At 40.1% G+C, this 15,793-nt stretch overlaps 1 protein-coding gene across 5 annotated transcripts in view; it reads left to right on the top strand.

Moving 5' to 3' along the window:
* The first annotated feature begins 1,425 nt into the window (after positions 1–1,425).
* Positions 1,426–15,793, top strand: part of VPS13C (vacuolar protein sorting 13 homolog C) — a 74,366-nt gene continuing 59,998 nt past the window's right edge. For 2 of the 5 annotated variants that reach the window (XM_069025860.1, XM_069025859.1), the window contains exons 1-11: positions 1,427–1,703; positions 3,033–3,076; positions 4,072–4,114; positions 4,866–4,961; positions 5,632–5,733; positions 11,641–11,750; positions 12,588–12,647; positions 13,228–13,287; positions 14,038–14,118; positions 14,757–14,814; positions 15,121–15,248. In XM_069025860.1, the coding sequence (XP_068881961.1) occupies positions 1,604–1,703; positions 3,033–3,076; positions 4,072–4,114; positions 4,866–4,961; positions 5,632–5,733; positions 11,641–11,750; positions 12,588–12,647; positions 13,228–13,287; positions 14,038–14,118; positions 14,757–14,814; positions 15,121–15,248 (882 nt within the window). In that variant the 5' untranslated portion in view covers positions 1,427–1,603. Of the gene's footprint in view, positions 1,704–3,032; positions 3,077–4,071; positions 4,115–4,865; positions 4,962–5,631; positions 5,734–7,886; positions 7,929–8,099; positions 8,163–9,794; positions 9,861–11,640; positions 11,751–12,587; positions 12,648–13,227; positions 13,288–14,037; positions 14,119–14,756; positions 14,815–15,120; positions 15,249–15,793 lie in introns of those variants that run through there. The other 3 variants (XM_069025865.1, XM_069025862.1, XM_069025863.1) reach the window with 3 other exon arrangements.

Here is a 15,793-nt window from a genome sequence, read left to right as displayed (position 1 = left end):
GTGATAAAACGTTTTCTGCTGCTTGCATGCTCTGGACTGCACTCTGTCGTTTTACCTCATATGGTTTGATAAACTGAAAATGCATTTGACACATGAATTTGGATGAGGGTGAGTGTCCACAATTCAAATAAAGTCAAAAGCGCTCCTAGCAAAGCTCTCTGAATTTACCTCAACTGCAGCAAGAGGGAGTTTTCAAGCCTGAAACGCAGGCTGTAACAGAACCAGAGTAGTAACAATTGCTGATGGACCTTTCCTTTGTCAAACCTAAACCTTTACCTTCAAAAACCTTACTTTACCTTACTTAAACCCTTACCTTTGTGGTTTTGTAAAATCTTCTTGCACTAAGCTCCACAATATATTTGAACGCTGTTTAAAGCAATATTTGTCTCATGCTGATCATATTTATGTGGTGTTGCTGTATTTTCACATACTTCTGAGGTTGAATCCTATTGCTAATACTGATTTCTTCTCTCTGGAATACATTTTTAGACTGAATGTCCCATTTCCAGCTACCAAGTGCTGTGCTTCCATAAATAATTGAGCTCCTATGAGTTCAGAATGACTTTACAGAACCAGTTTGAGATTAGAGATTTAAAAAACCTCAGAGATTGACACATTTGTCCCAGCGTTGACATTGCTACCTGCAGGTTCACCACACGGAATAGCAGTGAATCTGCAGTACTACTACCTCTAAACAATCTGGGGTTTGCGATTTTTTCTCACTTGTGTTCACTTCCTCTGTGAGCTTCCTGAACTGCTAGATTAACAGTTTAAACCGTTTAACTAATAGTTTTAAAATAATAAATAGTTTTCTTAGGCACTCTAAGCACAAGCCAGGTTCCTTCAATCCCAAGTGAACTGACGTGAACGATTCGACCGGGGACGGCATCAGCCCGGGCAGGGCCCCAAATGCGGCCCAACGGCCCCACACAGGGGAACGGGCGGTACCCGAGCGGCTTTCGGTGGGAACCGCCTGAGGAGGAACTGAGGGCCGCCGGGCCGGGCGCCTTCCCCGTACCCCCGCCAGCCTCCAGTCCAACCCGCACAGCTCGCCGGGGCTGCTGAGGAGCCGGGGCGCGGTACCGGTGCCGGGACGGTGCCGGCCGGTGAGGAGCCGGGGTGCGGTGCCGGGGCGGTGCCCGCGGGTGAGGAGCCGGGGCGCGGTGCCGGGACAGTGCCCGCGGCTGCTCCTCCCTCACGCGGTCTCTTCGCTCGGCGAAGCGCCGGGGGAGACGCGGCTGCGCTGCGGTCCCGCGCCGCACGGGGGCGCCATGTACCGCCGCCCCGACCCCGCCCCGCCCCGCCCCGCCCTGCCCTGCCCCGCGCGCTCGTTCGGCTCCGCGGCTCTGAGCGCTAGCCGCTGGCCCGAAATCCTCCGCTTCGGCCCGGGGTTTGTCCGTGCCCGGTACTGCCGCCCGTCTGCCGCTCCGAGCCCTCCCCACGCCCCACGCCTCTGCACGCCGGCAGACGCTGGGCTGCGCTCCGCCCCGTCAGCTGACTGCCGGGGGCGCGCCCGCGCTGGGTCACGCCGCGCTCGCCGCCCCCTCCTCTGCGTTCCGCTCCCTTCCCAGCCGGTGGCCGCGGCTGAGGGGCCGCCTACGCCATGGTGCTGGAATCAGTGGTGGCGGATCTGCTGAACCGCTTCCTGGGCGACTATGTGGAGAACCTGAACAAGTCTCAGCTCAAGCTGGGCATATGGGGGGGTAAGGAGCCCCTTCCCTCGGCCGCCCCGTGTCCTCTGGGCCGCCGGAGTCACCGGGGACAGGGAGCGGGTCCCGCTGCCTGTGGTTTCCCTGTGAGGGGTTCGCGGGCCGTGGGACCGCCGACCCCTCTGAGGGGCGGGCGGTGGGTTTGCGGCCCCCTGTAAGCAGCAGGCGAGTTCCGGGGCCGCGGCCCTCCGTGATGGACGGTCGGTCAGTGTGGCCGCCAGGCGTCCCCGTTCCCTCGGAGGACCGTCGGTCGTTGTGTGCCCGTGGTCTCTGGCACCCCCTCCCTCACGTCGGTCTGTGGGGCGGGGGCACGGGCGCACGGCGCTGGCCTCGGAGCACTGCTAGGGAGGAGACTGCCGACATCGATAAACCCTGTTTTTTTCTCCTATTCGTTCTCTCAGATCCTCGGTGGAAGCACGAGGGTACTGTTGGGCCTGTGAGCGGGTTCATGGCGCAGTGCCCCGGGCGGCGGGAGCGCTGGGTGCCGGTGCAGCTGATGGGGTGCTTGGCGAGCCGTGTCTTGCAGTTATCGGTGTAAATAATGTGTGTTAAACAGCCGGGATAGTCGAGTAACGTGGAGTAGCTGTTCTCGGTGAATGTATCAAAACATTTCCCTTCGTTACCCTGTAGTAATGCAAAAAACCAGCTGAAGTACTGCTTAGGGACGCTGGCTGGTTTAGGTGCCTTCCGTAGGTAGGTCATCACCATATTTTTGCTCGTCGTGATTGTACATATTTTAACATTTATACAATATTAATACTTCAAATGGAATATAACTCTGAGGGATCTGGCATTAAAGTACTAAGAGGTATATTATATGGGCTTTCCTTGGGTATAATTCTGTGCTAGTGTTTCATTTAGAAATCCTATTATGTTGTCTGCATCAGGAGAAGTTAATGTGTTTGTGAAAATAGGCATGTGTTTTCGTGGCTCTGATTCATGATTTTTATATTATGTGAAATCATGAAGAACAAGATACCATTTTCCAAGTCTGTCCTGTGTTGATAGAACTGCAGTCATCATTCACAACTAAGTGAATAATAAGAAAGAATTCCTATTATTGTAGGTGTATTTAATAGAGTAGAAACATGTAGACATCTAAGTTGGTGATGTTTTTGTCATCTCTTCCAACTGAAATTTTGTCTATAACCCATGTTTAGTGGCTCTTGCAAATTACACATTTTTTGTGCTATTCTGTAACTGGAATAAGGTTTTCAGGTTTTATTCGTAAGTACTTAGGAGGGTTGTGGTTGTGTTCCTTTTTCTAATATAAGTGAAACTTGAAGTAATTTTTTTCTGTACTTCTGTCTTTTTTCTAAACAGGTAATGTGGCACTTGACAATTTACAGATAAAGGAGAATGCATTAGTAAGTATCCTAATAATTTCAAAATTGTTTTTATGGGTCTAAAGACTGAGAGGATAAAATATTGCTCACTGAAGTCTCACAAAAGGATACACTGTGGGTTTTTTTACTGGTTATTGGAAGTAAGTTTTTGGTTAACTGCTTCTAACTTTGCTCATTTTACTGGGACAGAGGAAGAAAAAAAGCTGTGGTTGAAAAGCAAGAAGTAACTTGCATTAAGTTCCCATACTCTTTGTCTGGAAAAACAAATGACTTGGCTGATTTTCATGTTCTTTAATTTAGCTAATGAACATCTTGCTCCAATACTCAGTGTGTTTTAAACTTCACTAAAGAGAACTGTTACTCTTCTGTGCATTGAAAACACATTGGATCCTTGTATGACCTGATCACTGGCTTCTGTTCATTATTCTGAAGTTTCGTATTTTACTTGCCCATTTCATCCATTCCTGGTAGTTTTGTTGTACTTGAAATCTATTGCTACAAATATCTTCGTATCTGGTAGATAAGAAAGGAAGGAAGTGTTACTTTGTACACGCCTTTCCTTCTTATGGGGATTGATTCAAGATTCCAGCAGTTCTGATGTAGAAAAATGCAAAGTTGTGTATGTGACTGATCAGAGCTGAGAGTGAGCCAAGACCAAGTCAAGAGCATTAAAACAAGGGATAGTTCTGACAGCCTTACAATTGCAATGTGTTAGATTTCAATGCAAAAGTAGTTAAAGGAAGGTCAGTATTGAACACCACTTTTAGAGAAGTAGCCCACACTTTCTTGAAAAAGAAGGGATCAAAAGAATGAGATATGGTCCAATTCTTTTCTTTTTTCCCCTAGTTTTCCTGTCTGCTGCTGTCTGGATTGTTTTTGTTTTCCTTCTAAGGTTTTCTAGTAGAAAAGAAGTAGCTTTTAATTTCTGTATGTAAATACAGTACTTTGCAAATGTAATTTATTTATTTGATTTCTACTATTTCTTCTGTTTAATACTTTATTTTTATCATTTACAGAGTGAACTGGATGTACCTTTTAGAATAAAAGTTGGTCAGATAGGTAAGTTTTAGTTCCAATCCGAGTATCGCAATGGAAATTTAAATGTAGGCTGTAAGGTCAGTCTTGCCCCTGAATTTCTTTTATCAAGCTTTCTTAACTGTAATTATACTCACTGTTGGAACCAGCATAGAAATTCAGCATGGCTGCCATTGATGTTATCTGGCAAACCCTGTTTGTGTAACTTTACAGGTTGGTATGAAAAATATGTCTGAGAGGTTCTTCTCGGAGACATGAATGATCAAGGGAGCTGTTTAGTGTAGGCGGAATATGTGTTGTTCTTTAAAGGACTGATTAGGACTATGAAGAATTTAAGTTAAATTCCTGAAACTGACAAATATGCTGAAGGTTTAGGAACTCTTAGATTTTTTTTTTTTTTTTTTTTAATTCTTTTCTCAGGTGGTCAGCATTGCTTTTTCACATGAAACATTTGTAGGAGATATTTTTGTGTTGTATTTTTTCTTCTATTTCCTGGGAAAATCATATTCATCCCAGTGAATTGAACTTCAGTCATGATCTTAGGTTTTGATTTGAAGTATTCTGACTCAGACTATGACATTTTGCTTTCCTCTGCATGTGTTTTATCACTTCAAGGGCTTTATAAAACGTTCATGCCCATATGGCTTCTCCTAACCTTTTAAAGTGTTTAGGACATCAAGATATAGGGCTAAGTGCTCTTTAATGCCTGAGGTGTTCTTTGGACTAAGCACAGTGGAGATTCTTGTTTTGATGTAACTGTATCTGCTTTGTTTAGATAAACTTACTCTGAAGATTCCTTGGAAGAATCTCTATGGGGAGGCAGTTGTTGCAACTCTAGAAGGCTTGTATCTTCTGATAGTTCCGGGAGCAAGTATGTAAACTTTTCAGCTAAGGATACCATGTAAATGAGTCTATAATAGCAAGTAGTTCATGTAAGCCACCAATTTTACGTTCTGCTCCCTCAGAGGAATTTCTAGACAAATGCTGGCAAGTTAGTAGGAGAAGGGTGGGAGAAAACAGCGCCTGTTGCTTTTACGGAGGTCCTTGGTTGTATCCATTCCAAGTTCAATTCAACAGCCAAGTTTCCTCTAAAACGTGCTTGTCCTGAATCCAGTTTTCTGGCATGGCTTAGCTGTTTATCTGCTTCTAACAGTTGAAGGTAGTAATGCCATTAGTACTGTTTGTAGGGAGAGGGAAGAGGGTCAAAGAACTTAATTAGTTTTTTTCTGAAATCAGAACCTCTGGTATGATGAGAAAACTTGCAAGTTCCTAGAGTTTTTAAGAACTTTAAAACCTGTTTTATATTGCACAGACCACACTTAGGGGTCTGAACATCCACGGAAAAATTCTCCTATGAAGTAATGCATAATTGTGTAAAAACAACAGTTTTGCAGGCTGGCTGCAGTGCTCAGCAATGAAAAAAGAATAGCCTTTCTCTCAAGGTGTTTTGCAACATGATGGTGTATATGGTGTGCATTGCTTGATAATGCATTTATGTAACTTGAGATTTAGGATTAAGGCTGTCCGAACTTGGCTTGCAGGTGTTAAATATGATGCAGAGAAGGAAGAAAAATACTTGCAGGATAATAAACAAAAGGAACTGGCAAGAATTGAGGAAGCCTTGCAGAAAGCGGCAGAAAAAGGTACTGAGTTAATAATGCAAATCTCCATTGAAATTTGAGGACTTAGACTGTGCTATGAAAGAAAAGTCCTGATTTCTAATTGACTTAATAAATTTTGTTTTTTCAAGTGTCCAGCTAATCTTACTACAGTGCTTTGAAAAGCTTTTTTACTCTAAAGCTTCAAAGAAATGTTATTTGTTTGTTTACCATTCATTTATCCAGTCAGCTTCCATGGGAAATGGGAATTTATTCATCTGGTATGTCTTTTTAATTATTTTTTTTCCTTGGTGCTCTAGAGGAACAGGACCATATAGAAAAATAGAAAGTGCATTGCGTGAGGGTAATGTTATCTTGCTTTAGCACCTTGATAATAGATGTTTAACTGTGTGTTTTAGAGGTGCATGTGGTAGGTTTTCCTTGCTGAAAGGAACCTTTAAGGGGAGCGGTAAGGCTTGTAAACTTTTATTGCAATGATAATGCTTTTGTTTCAGTTTCTGCTGTGCTTTTATGATGTACTGAGTTTGGACTGGTTTGTGAAATGAGACTCATGTGAGCAGGAAATAATTCACAACACAACAAAACAATTGAGCACGAACACAGGAAACTTAAACTTTTGCTCTAGGTCATAAAAACTATTAAGCTCTCCACTGTAGGTTAAAATTGATCATTTAAGCCCAGTTAACTTGTTTTGTAGTGGTGATTTTTTTTGCTGTTGTTTGCTTGTACTGTCTTAACCAATACCTTTAATACAAGTATGGTATCGGTTAGGCTTGTTTGGACAGAAACCAAGCTCAGAGCCAATGACAGGTAACTACATGTGTTGGAGGAAAAAGTTATCACTGAAGTTTTTGTCTGAATTGAGACCTGTTTGTTGGCTTGTGTAGTGGTTAAGATGCATTTCTAGGATACTTGTAATGCTGCAACTCATGGAAAAGTTACTGAGAAAGAGATGATGCTTTCAACACTTGGAAAAAGGATAGTTTGGTTGTTATCCCTCTGCTTCTTTAATTCTCCAGTTACAGGAAAGTCTAATGCCTTTTTCTTGCTTTGCTAGTTTGAAAGGTATATGTGGAGTTTCCTTCAAACAGCTATCTGACAATCTGGCTGCAATGAAGAAAGGAGCTTTGCTTTATTTCTTGTCTTTAATATGCCAGAAAATGTATGAGGGCTAAGACAATTTCAGTGAATGAATTTTGCAGCCATTACTTCATACTGGGGTGAAGGAATCTTGATTGAGGTTTAACCTGTGTTATGCAGCACTTGGATCCTGTACAGCAGCAGTGTTTTAGCCAATGCTCTTTGCACCAGTAGCAATAGGATGAATGGATAGTGTAATACGATAAATTTAACCTAATGGGTACTGCTTGAGGAATTCCAATTCTGGAACTTCATGTATTTAAGAGTGAGTCTGTTCACTTGTGACAGTTTTCTTTTTCAGAAAAAACTTACTACATCCAGCACTTTTGACACTTTGAAAACAAATCGTAGAAAAAGCATACTTTAGTGGGTCAACTGATTATATAAAGAACAAGACTTAGTCATGTTTTGCAGTTTTAAACTTTAAGCCTTGAGAAGGAAAAACCAGAGGAACATTTAAATTGGATTATTTTCAACTCTAACTTGAGATGTTCTGTTATCCTATGATCATTTTTCAGTGGTAGCCATTTGTGTTTGTGGTGCTGTGCTAGAATATTGTATTCAAGAGGACTTGTGTAAGTCTTGCATGAGCAGATCCTTTGCTTTTGCTAGATACAGAAATCTTGGAGCCCATGTTGCCCTACTGAGCTATAAAATTCTAAGAAATTCAGCTCTCTCTGTAGGCTTTTAAGAGAACCCAATAGCTGCTGAAAATCTAGGAAATATATTGAATAGAAAGTTGTCAGGGTTCATGAGTTCTCAGCTGTATTTTCTTTTCTGATTAATACTTGATTTATATTAACATGTTTAGAATCTCAATTCAGTCCTTGGATTTAAGAGTATAAATAGGAGATATTTTCTTTCGACATGCTATTCAAATATTTAGCAAAATGGTCACGCCGCTGTGGTGGTAAAGTACTGTGAGGGGGAAGTGGAAACTGCTGACGCAAGCTGATGAAGCTATTTTCTTTTTTCTAAGCTGTTACAATCTTTCTCTATCAAACCTCATGTGTGGAGACCAGAGGCAGCAGGTCTTTTGCAGGTTACAAGAAAAAATGAAAATTGCATGATTTTTCTATGTAGGTAATCACTGAAACTAGATATTCTGAGGTCACTTGGGCTGTCAGATACTGTAATGGAAATACTACTGTGTCATACAAATTTGGTGAACTTAATATTAAACCAGGAGTTGATTTCCTTCTTTTAAACCAAATGCATTTTTTTGGTTATTTGCTGCCATGTGGAGCAAGGCACCCATTCACAGGATTCCTTGTATGGGTTGGAAAGTCTGGTTTACAAGGACACCAAGCCTGGTGGGTATGCATGGTTAGTTACATTTTGCACATGCATGATGAGCAGGCAGTTAAGATTTTTAAAAGTCTCCCGATCCAAAGCAGCCAAATGTACAAGTGAGAAAACAATACTTGTTTGGTAAACATCCACATATTTGTGGTTCTAGAAATGAGATTTTAATGAATGTGGATTCAAGTGGAATCTTGCAGTGACATAGTCTTCTTTTAATTGAGTGGCTGTTTCAGAAAATTAAGATATTTCTGTCAGTCGTGTTGAGCTCAAGAATGTTATAAAATACTGACAGTGTTCTACTATAATTTTACAACACCATCTCTAGTTGTTTGGAGAGTAGAGAGTAATTACCCTTACTTAACATGTCTGGGCTTAAGATAATGGATGTTCAGGCTGTCTTGAAACCACGGACAGACAGAATGAACTATAGCAGACTGAAGGCATTGGCATGCTTCCCCCTGCTTCTCTTTATTTGCATTGCTCTCAAGTCAGGCAAGGAAACAGCTTCCGTTGAAATTCAGAGGAACTATTGTAATGGTGTACGTGCTTTATTTTTAACTTCTGAAACCTGGTTTTCAGAAATTTACACTTGGCCAAAGTTTCTTGCTTGAGCTGTTATCTGAGCACAGGTTTAAAGCGAGCTTGAAAACATACGTTTAGTTTCTCCATGCAGTGGGTGTGGGTAAAGAAGAGGAGTATCCTGTTTCCTTAGTTATGTCACACACGGGAGTGAAAGCCTGAGACCTACAAATTCAATAGGAAGTGAAGGAAGCTCTGCTTTTAAAGTAACCTTGATAAAGGATTACTTGTACTTTTAAAAGGAACTACCCAAAATAAAATGTTTATGTTTGTCTGGTTTTACCTTTTTATCATTTATATAGTGATCAGCCTATCACTTTACCTGCAAAACAGGTTGAAATCTTGGCATGCAATTTCCCTCCTTTGTTTGAGCAGGCCTGCAAATGACATCAAGTTGTTCCCCCCAGTTAGGTTAGGTACACTGTTATACTTGCTTCCTTCTTGCTTTAGTGGGATACACCCTTCTCATGTTACCCCATAAAGATAAGCACAGGCAGCACTATTGCTGAGTTATTTTTGCTTAGGAGGCCAGAGAGGGGAAAGAAACAGTGCAACTCACCAAACTGGTTTTCTTCAGAACTGTGGAAAAGTATGAGCATCATTTAATTAATGAAATGGTTGTGATTGTGTGGGTTGTAATATGTGTGTAACTAATAGAATTTAATTTCATGTAAAGCTTTTCGAATCATCATTTTTGTATGTCTTTTTTGTGGTTACTGGATTTGTTCTTTCAGATTGCTTTCATACCATACTGTTGATTATCAGGAGAATCCTATTGAAAAGTGTTCTTTGGGTTTCCACATACATCTATATCTTAGCTTGGAAGTTATGTCCTTGTATGGTAGAAATCTCTTCTGGATTTATATCTTATGCTATGAGAAGTAGCTGGTTGTTTCCTTAATACAGGTGAAATTCTTGAAAAGCTTTTAGTGAGACCTTATAAGCCATTATGCTTTAAGACAAGCTAAAGCTTCTTCTATATTTTCTTATGCTTTCTTACATTTCTGCTTTACTAACTTGAATTTTGTCCTTTTTCCAAAAAATTGCTTGCACTGCAAAAGGACGTAAGCGTAAAAAGTATAAAAAGCATTTTAAGAGACCCTTTAGAGGTCGTGATCACTCAAAAGGTGGGTAACAGTTATGATTTTCAACTTTTAAGACTTCTTTTTGCTTTCTGTTTGGGTTAGTTTTTCAGTAGTTTGGCCATCCATCCAGTGAGACTTTTTTCCTCCTGTTTGAAAGAGGATATAAACTGGAGAGAGCTCTTTTTGCTGTTTATCTATTCTCTGCATCCAGTGAGACTGAAGAGAGTCCTTGTTTCTCTTTGCTAGGATAGTTGTGCCTGTTCCTCCAAGTTGAGCTATCGGTAGCATTTACAGTAGAACTGTACACATTTGGTGGGCTGATTCGTGGCACTTCATTGTGACTTTTGGAAAAACTGCATGTGCAAATTACATCTGTTTGTCTGATTTTTGTCAGATTCCAGTAACAGGTAAAGAAAACCTGATACTGATGCTATAGCAGTAAACAGTCCTTTTATCACCTTTTAGCTCTCTGTTCTAAATAGCTAATATAGTACTATGACATATTAAAACAGGAATGAAATTGATGTTGTTCCCCAAGAGGGTTATCATTGTCTATAAACACCAAACCATGCAGGTTTTCAGCATTAGCATGTGACTAAGAATAGGTTGCCATTTCCCATGTGGTTGTATTGTTGTGTATTTGGTCTTGGAGGAAGCTCCAGCTGTACACAGACTTGCAGTTGGAGGGAAAACCTTGTGGGGACCCAAGATAAGCTTTGCAAGATATCAAACTGAAGTTGCTGCTGGTAGCTGCAGCTGGCTGCAAAAATGTTAATGGGTTCCTTGCACTTAAAGGTCATGAAGCTTTGCTAAGGACTTCTGTTGGGGGTTTTTTGTGTTGTTTGTTTTTTTTAATCAGTTAATAGGAGGAAATATGTGTAGCATGTAAAAGTGATATAATGTTTCTGTTTCTTCTGCGTTCCTAATTTTTTTCAATTGAAATCAAATGCTCTCTTGACTAAAACTGTGTTATATCATGTTCAATAGTGAAGTCTTTTCATTTTTAAGCATATTTCCTGAACCTCTCAAAGCTTTAAAAAAAGTTTCTCATTCTTTTAGCAAGATGTATGAAGTTAGATACCTGTGTTCAGCGTGCACTGCATATGTAAAAAGTTAGTTAGAGTAAGCTGGGTCAAACCCTGTAGTCCTTATTTTTCTCTACTTGGATAGCCATGACTATTTTCTTCAACTTGAGCCATCTGTAGCATTTCCAGCAAAGCCTTGGTAGGCTGATTGATGGCATTTGCTGGAATAGCCACTTTGTAAGGAGGGTGCTGAACACAACAGTGTAGCTTGTAAAGACAGCTAGAGGACAAGCAGCTCATCCAGCCATACTTCAGGTAAAATGCTGGAACACAGCTGGAGATGATAGAGTCACATCACTATACTGAAATAATGAGGGATTGTGAATATTACTGCTTGCCTTGGCATGTGTTATTCAAGGCTATTTTGTGCTCAATTATACCGTCTTACTTATTTGCTTCTTGAAACCCCTCACTGAGGGACTTTTAAGAGAGAACCTTTTACCTTGGAAGGAGTAGGGAGAAGTATGTTAATCCAGAATTTGCTGTGAGCGAAGCTGTTTTGACTGAAACTTAAGACATTTATTTTCTTGTGGTTAAGTTGTGCACAGGCAGCTAATATCGCATCTTCAGAATATGGATATGCAGAAAAGGAAAAAATGCAAATGTGTAATCTAAATAAGTGACAACTGAAATGTTAGAGGAAATATTATATTTACATTGCTGTAGTTGTTGGTGTAATTAAATTCAAGATACAATTATTACACTGAATACTGACTTTTTAAAAATTCTTGTTCTAGACAAACCAAAGGAGGAGAAGAAGGATACTTTCTTAGAAAAGCTTGCAACTCAAGTTATAAAAAATGTGCAAGTCAAAATCACAGGCATTCATGTTAAATACGAAGATGATGTAAGTAACTGGAACATATTGTCTTCATTTAAAATTGTTCTTCAGTGCAGTTCTGATTGTCTAGTCCATACAGAAACTGTATTTGCCACCTTGAAGAAGTTGCTGGGGTTTCTTCTGCATCTCTTCAAATAAGGTGTCCCAGCTATGACCGAATGCCAGAAATATGGATATGTGAAATAGATACTCTCTTTCCCCATGTCCAGTGCTGCCTTGCTCACTAAATGTGGGCGGTGTCTGTTCTTATGTATTGGTGCAATAGATGTTTTTCAGGGAGTTCTTCAGTGTCCTGGGGAGAGCCCAGAATAGCAGAAGCTGGTGGGTTCATGCATGGGTCTGAAGGCAAATTGCTGAAAACACTTAATTGATAAACAAGATTGTTTGTTTATATGAACCAAACTGGGATTTCTAGTTTTACCTTCCTTTAGGAAAATGATTAAGCAGTTTGTTATGAGATAATTGAATTTAAAAGAAAAGCACTAGATAATAGGTTCAGTCAAACAGTTCTTTGGGACTGTTTTCAGAGACACTAAAGTTAAGGAGGTCAGAGAACTGCATGGGATAAAGTGATATAGCTGACTGAGATGTGGTGCTCTAATTTTTTTTTTCCTGTATGATGATGATAGACTCCAAAAGAAAATTTTCAGTTTGAATTGAAGTCCTAAGTCTTTACACTACAGCCGTATTAGTTTTGGCCTATCTTAGTGGGTTCCAGTAATGTTTCAGTTAGAACAACTAAGCAAAGGAAGTTGCTCAGAGCAGTTAGGATTTCAGTCAACTTTAAATGATACATGTCTGCAGCAAGAGACATAAGTACCTGTTATTTTTCTATTTTTATAGATCACAGACCCACAGTGTCCGATTTCCTTGGGAATGACATTGGGCGAGCTTAGTTTACTGGTAATGTGTGTGTGAATGCATGTTCTTGTGTGTTCAGCTTGCTCGTCTTTGCAGTAGCAGGAAGGAAAAGGAACATAGTAAGAAGATACAGTGACAGTGTGCATAGAGCTGGAAGTGAAGACAATCTTGTATTCATGCAAATAGTACTGGCAGTTTGAGCAAGCAGAAGAGAAGAGGACTGAGGACCATCACCCTTTCTGAGACTTACTGATTTGCTCTAATGAACTGTTCTAGTGATCTGAGTGACCTTTAGAACTGGGCAGGTTTTTTCCAGGTGTAGTAAATGTGGGCAAACATTGCTTCATGATGATAAAGAATTTGGTATTTTGCCAGGCCTTTTGAGAAGTGGGGACAGAAAATTTCAGCTAACCTCTCTTTGACTTAGCTGTTAAGCACTTTATGGGTAGGATGAGGAGTTGAATATCAAAGTATGAAAGTAAACTGACTGATTTTTGTATGTTATCTTAACGTGTGTGTATGCAGAGAAACTGGATGCATTTGTTGCTTGGAAGCATAGGATAAACCCAAAAATGTGTTAGCTAAGATGCACAAAATTACTTTTATCACTTTGAACTTTTAGACAACAAACGAGAACTGGACACCTTCCATTTTAAATGAAGCTGCAAAAATAATATACAAGGTAATGTGTTTTGGGTTTTTTCCTACACAAGTGAAGAAAGAACTGATCTTGGAGAACAGTAACCTGGGGCTCTAAATATTAAAGCTGGAAAAATAGTTTGCTTTCTGAATTTTCCTGTTTTTCTTTATTTTTGATGTATGTTTAAACACAAGTAGAGCACAAATAACTTTTTATGTAAGGCATAAACTTAAATGAACTCCATGGTTTAATAATTTCTCTTAAATGAGAATGCTTATCCCCTCATTCAATGCATTATACAGGAAGCCTGCATGGAAGCTGTGGTTTCAAAGAGGTTGTCAAATTGCCATTTCCTAATCTAATTTGTATTCCTAATGTAATTGGGATTCTGGGAGCTAAGTGGTCTCTCTGTTCTCCCTGCCCACCTCCTGAACCACCCCTCTAGCCTGTGCAGAAAGGAGTCCGCAGAGGTCTAAGGAATTATAGGAACAATATAAGCAGTGTTTAATAGTCCTGGCTTCTTTATTAGGCCGTGTACTAGTTTTGTGTACCTTTGCCCCTGTAATCCAGGGTCATGTTTAACAGATGTGCATGAACTTGTGCTTTAAGAGCTTGCAATTCAATTATCATTTCAAAATAGTATTGTTAGATTAAATACATCTCAATGCTAATGGTGGATTTGCTGTCTAGCTTGCTATCCTATGTTTTCTGTTTAACAAATGGAAAGCTAAATTCACAGAATGGGTTGAATACAGAGTATGCAGTTTGTTGCATGTTTTCTTTCCTGTGCAGCTTTTGTGCCTGGACAGCCTCAGTGCTTATTGGAACATACACAGCAAAATGTGTTATCATGGCTCCCGTGAACAAATACTGGTAATGTAGAAGAAAATGCATTAAACAGTACTGTTTTCTCTAGCTCTTGTGGTATTCAAAACTACACCACACTGATTTCTGCTCCACTCCTCACACTTACAGTCACCTGTATTCAGGGTCATATGTTAATCCATTTCACTATTGTTAATAATACTTTGTGAACCTCATTTGTTATCAACCCCTATAGGGTTTGGACATGATATATTTTTGACCCATGATGTTTATAAAGGTGTTCTGTGTGTCCTTGTACAATACTACTTGTTTACCTTTTTCTTTTGTGCTCATCTTTTATGGACATCTTTATTTTTATTTTATTTTGCCCATAACAAAATATGGACTTAACCCAGCGAGCTTGGTTCTAACACTGAATATTGACTCAAAACTGTGAAGTACTTAAAACCATCCAGTTGTTTAAGACCACCCAGGTTACTTAGGCATTGCCTGTCTGTGGATGTTTTCCCCTTTTTTCTCTGAATCTCAGTCTGAAGTAAAACCTCAAATTGATAAACAGCTTGAATTGACAGCTGCAAAAGTCTGCAAAATACACATGAAGTTAAGTTGGTCCACTCAAAGCTTTGAGAACTCTAAACAAGTAATGCTCTTCAGCAATTGCTAGACAGTATCGTATCCCTTTGCAGGATCAGCTGAAAAGAGGAATTCCCTGTAGTGGTAACCAGCCTGAAGACTACCAGTACAGTAAGTAAGCTAGGAATGAGTGAATCTAAACTGTTCTGAGCATGTTGGTGTAAGCAGCCTGATCCTGATCCTGCAGGCATGCCCATACTATCTTCATTTTACAAAAACCTAAATGTAATAGAACATATTAGGGCTTGTATACTTCTTGACTATTGCTAGGCTATCTTAATTGTTGTTGTTAAGAATTGCATCCTGATTCTGTGGAGCTTGAGCATGTGCGTGACCAGTACAAAGTGGTTGATCTATTACTTGCTATGCTTTAATTATACGTAAAAAATCCATCTCGATTTTTTTTTTATCTTAAAGTTTTCAGACCAGTGTCAGCCTCTGCAAGACTGTATATCAACCCATATGCAGAAGTAGAACTGAAAACTCCTAAGATTGATTGTAATGTAGAAGTACAGAGAATTATCATTGAATTCACTAAGCCACAGGTAAGTTGGTTTGGTATTTATCACCTATTTCGGTTTGTGATGAACTATAGTGTTTTTTCACTGGAAAACATTCTTCTTAGGGATTCTTGTACTTACATGCTCATAGAATTTCTAAACTGTTCAGCAGTACCTGTGGGAAAAGTGTAGGATCTTTTTCCTTCTGTGTAACAATTGCTTCCTGGTGCTAAATCCTTGTACTCTGACACTCTTATCTGTGGACCCTCTGGGCACCACCTGATCTGTGTTCAGCCCTTCCAGTAGCATTCTTTTCACGTAGAGAATGGAATCATGAGTAGTAGCCCTTATCTTACTAAACTATAACAGTGTTATAAGTGCAGAGCTGCCTAAGTACAAGCAAGGATGGAAGTTAATGGAGTGTGCTGGCTTTGGCAACAAAAACTGCCGAAATATCAAGCAGCTAATTTAGGTGGCTCCCCAGCAATGTTAGTGTTCTCATTTATTCAGAGATAACTTGCAGTTAGTTGCTTAAAGAGCTTTTTAGCTCTTACTGATATCTAAGTGTAGATTGATTTCAGAACTGTACC

This window comes from Aphelocoma coerulescens, chromosome 10 (assembly GCF_041296385.1).
Source record: "Aphelocoma coerulescens isolate FSJ_1873_10779 chromosome 10, UR_Acoe_1.0, whole genome shotgun sequence".
Taxonomy (NCBI): Eukaryota; Metazoa; Chordata; class Aves; order Passeriformes; family Corvidae; genus Aphelocoma; species Aphelocoma coerulescens.
This window is presented reverse-complemented; position numbering and strand designations above follow the sequence as displayed.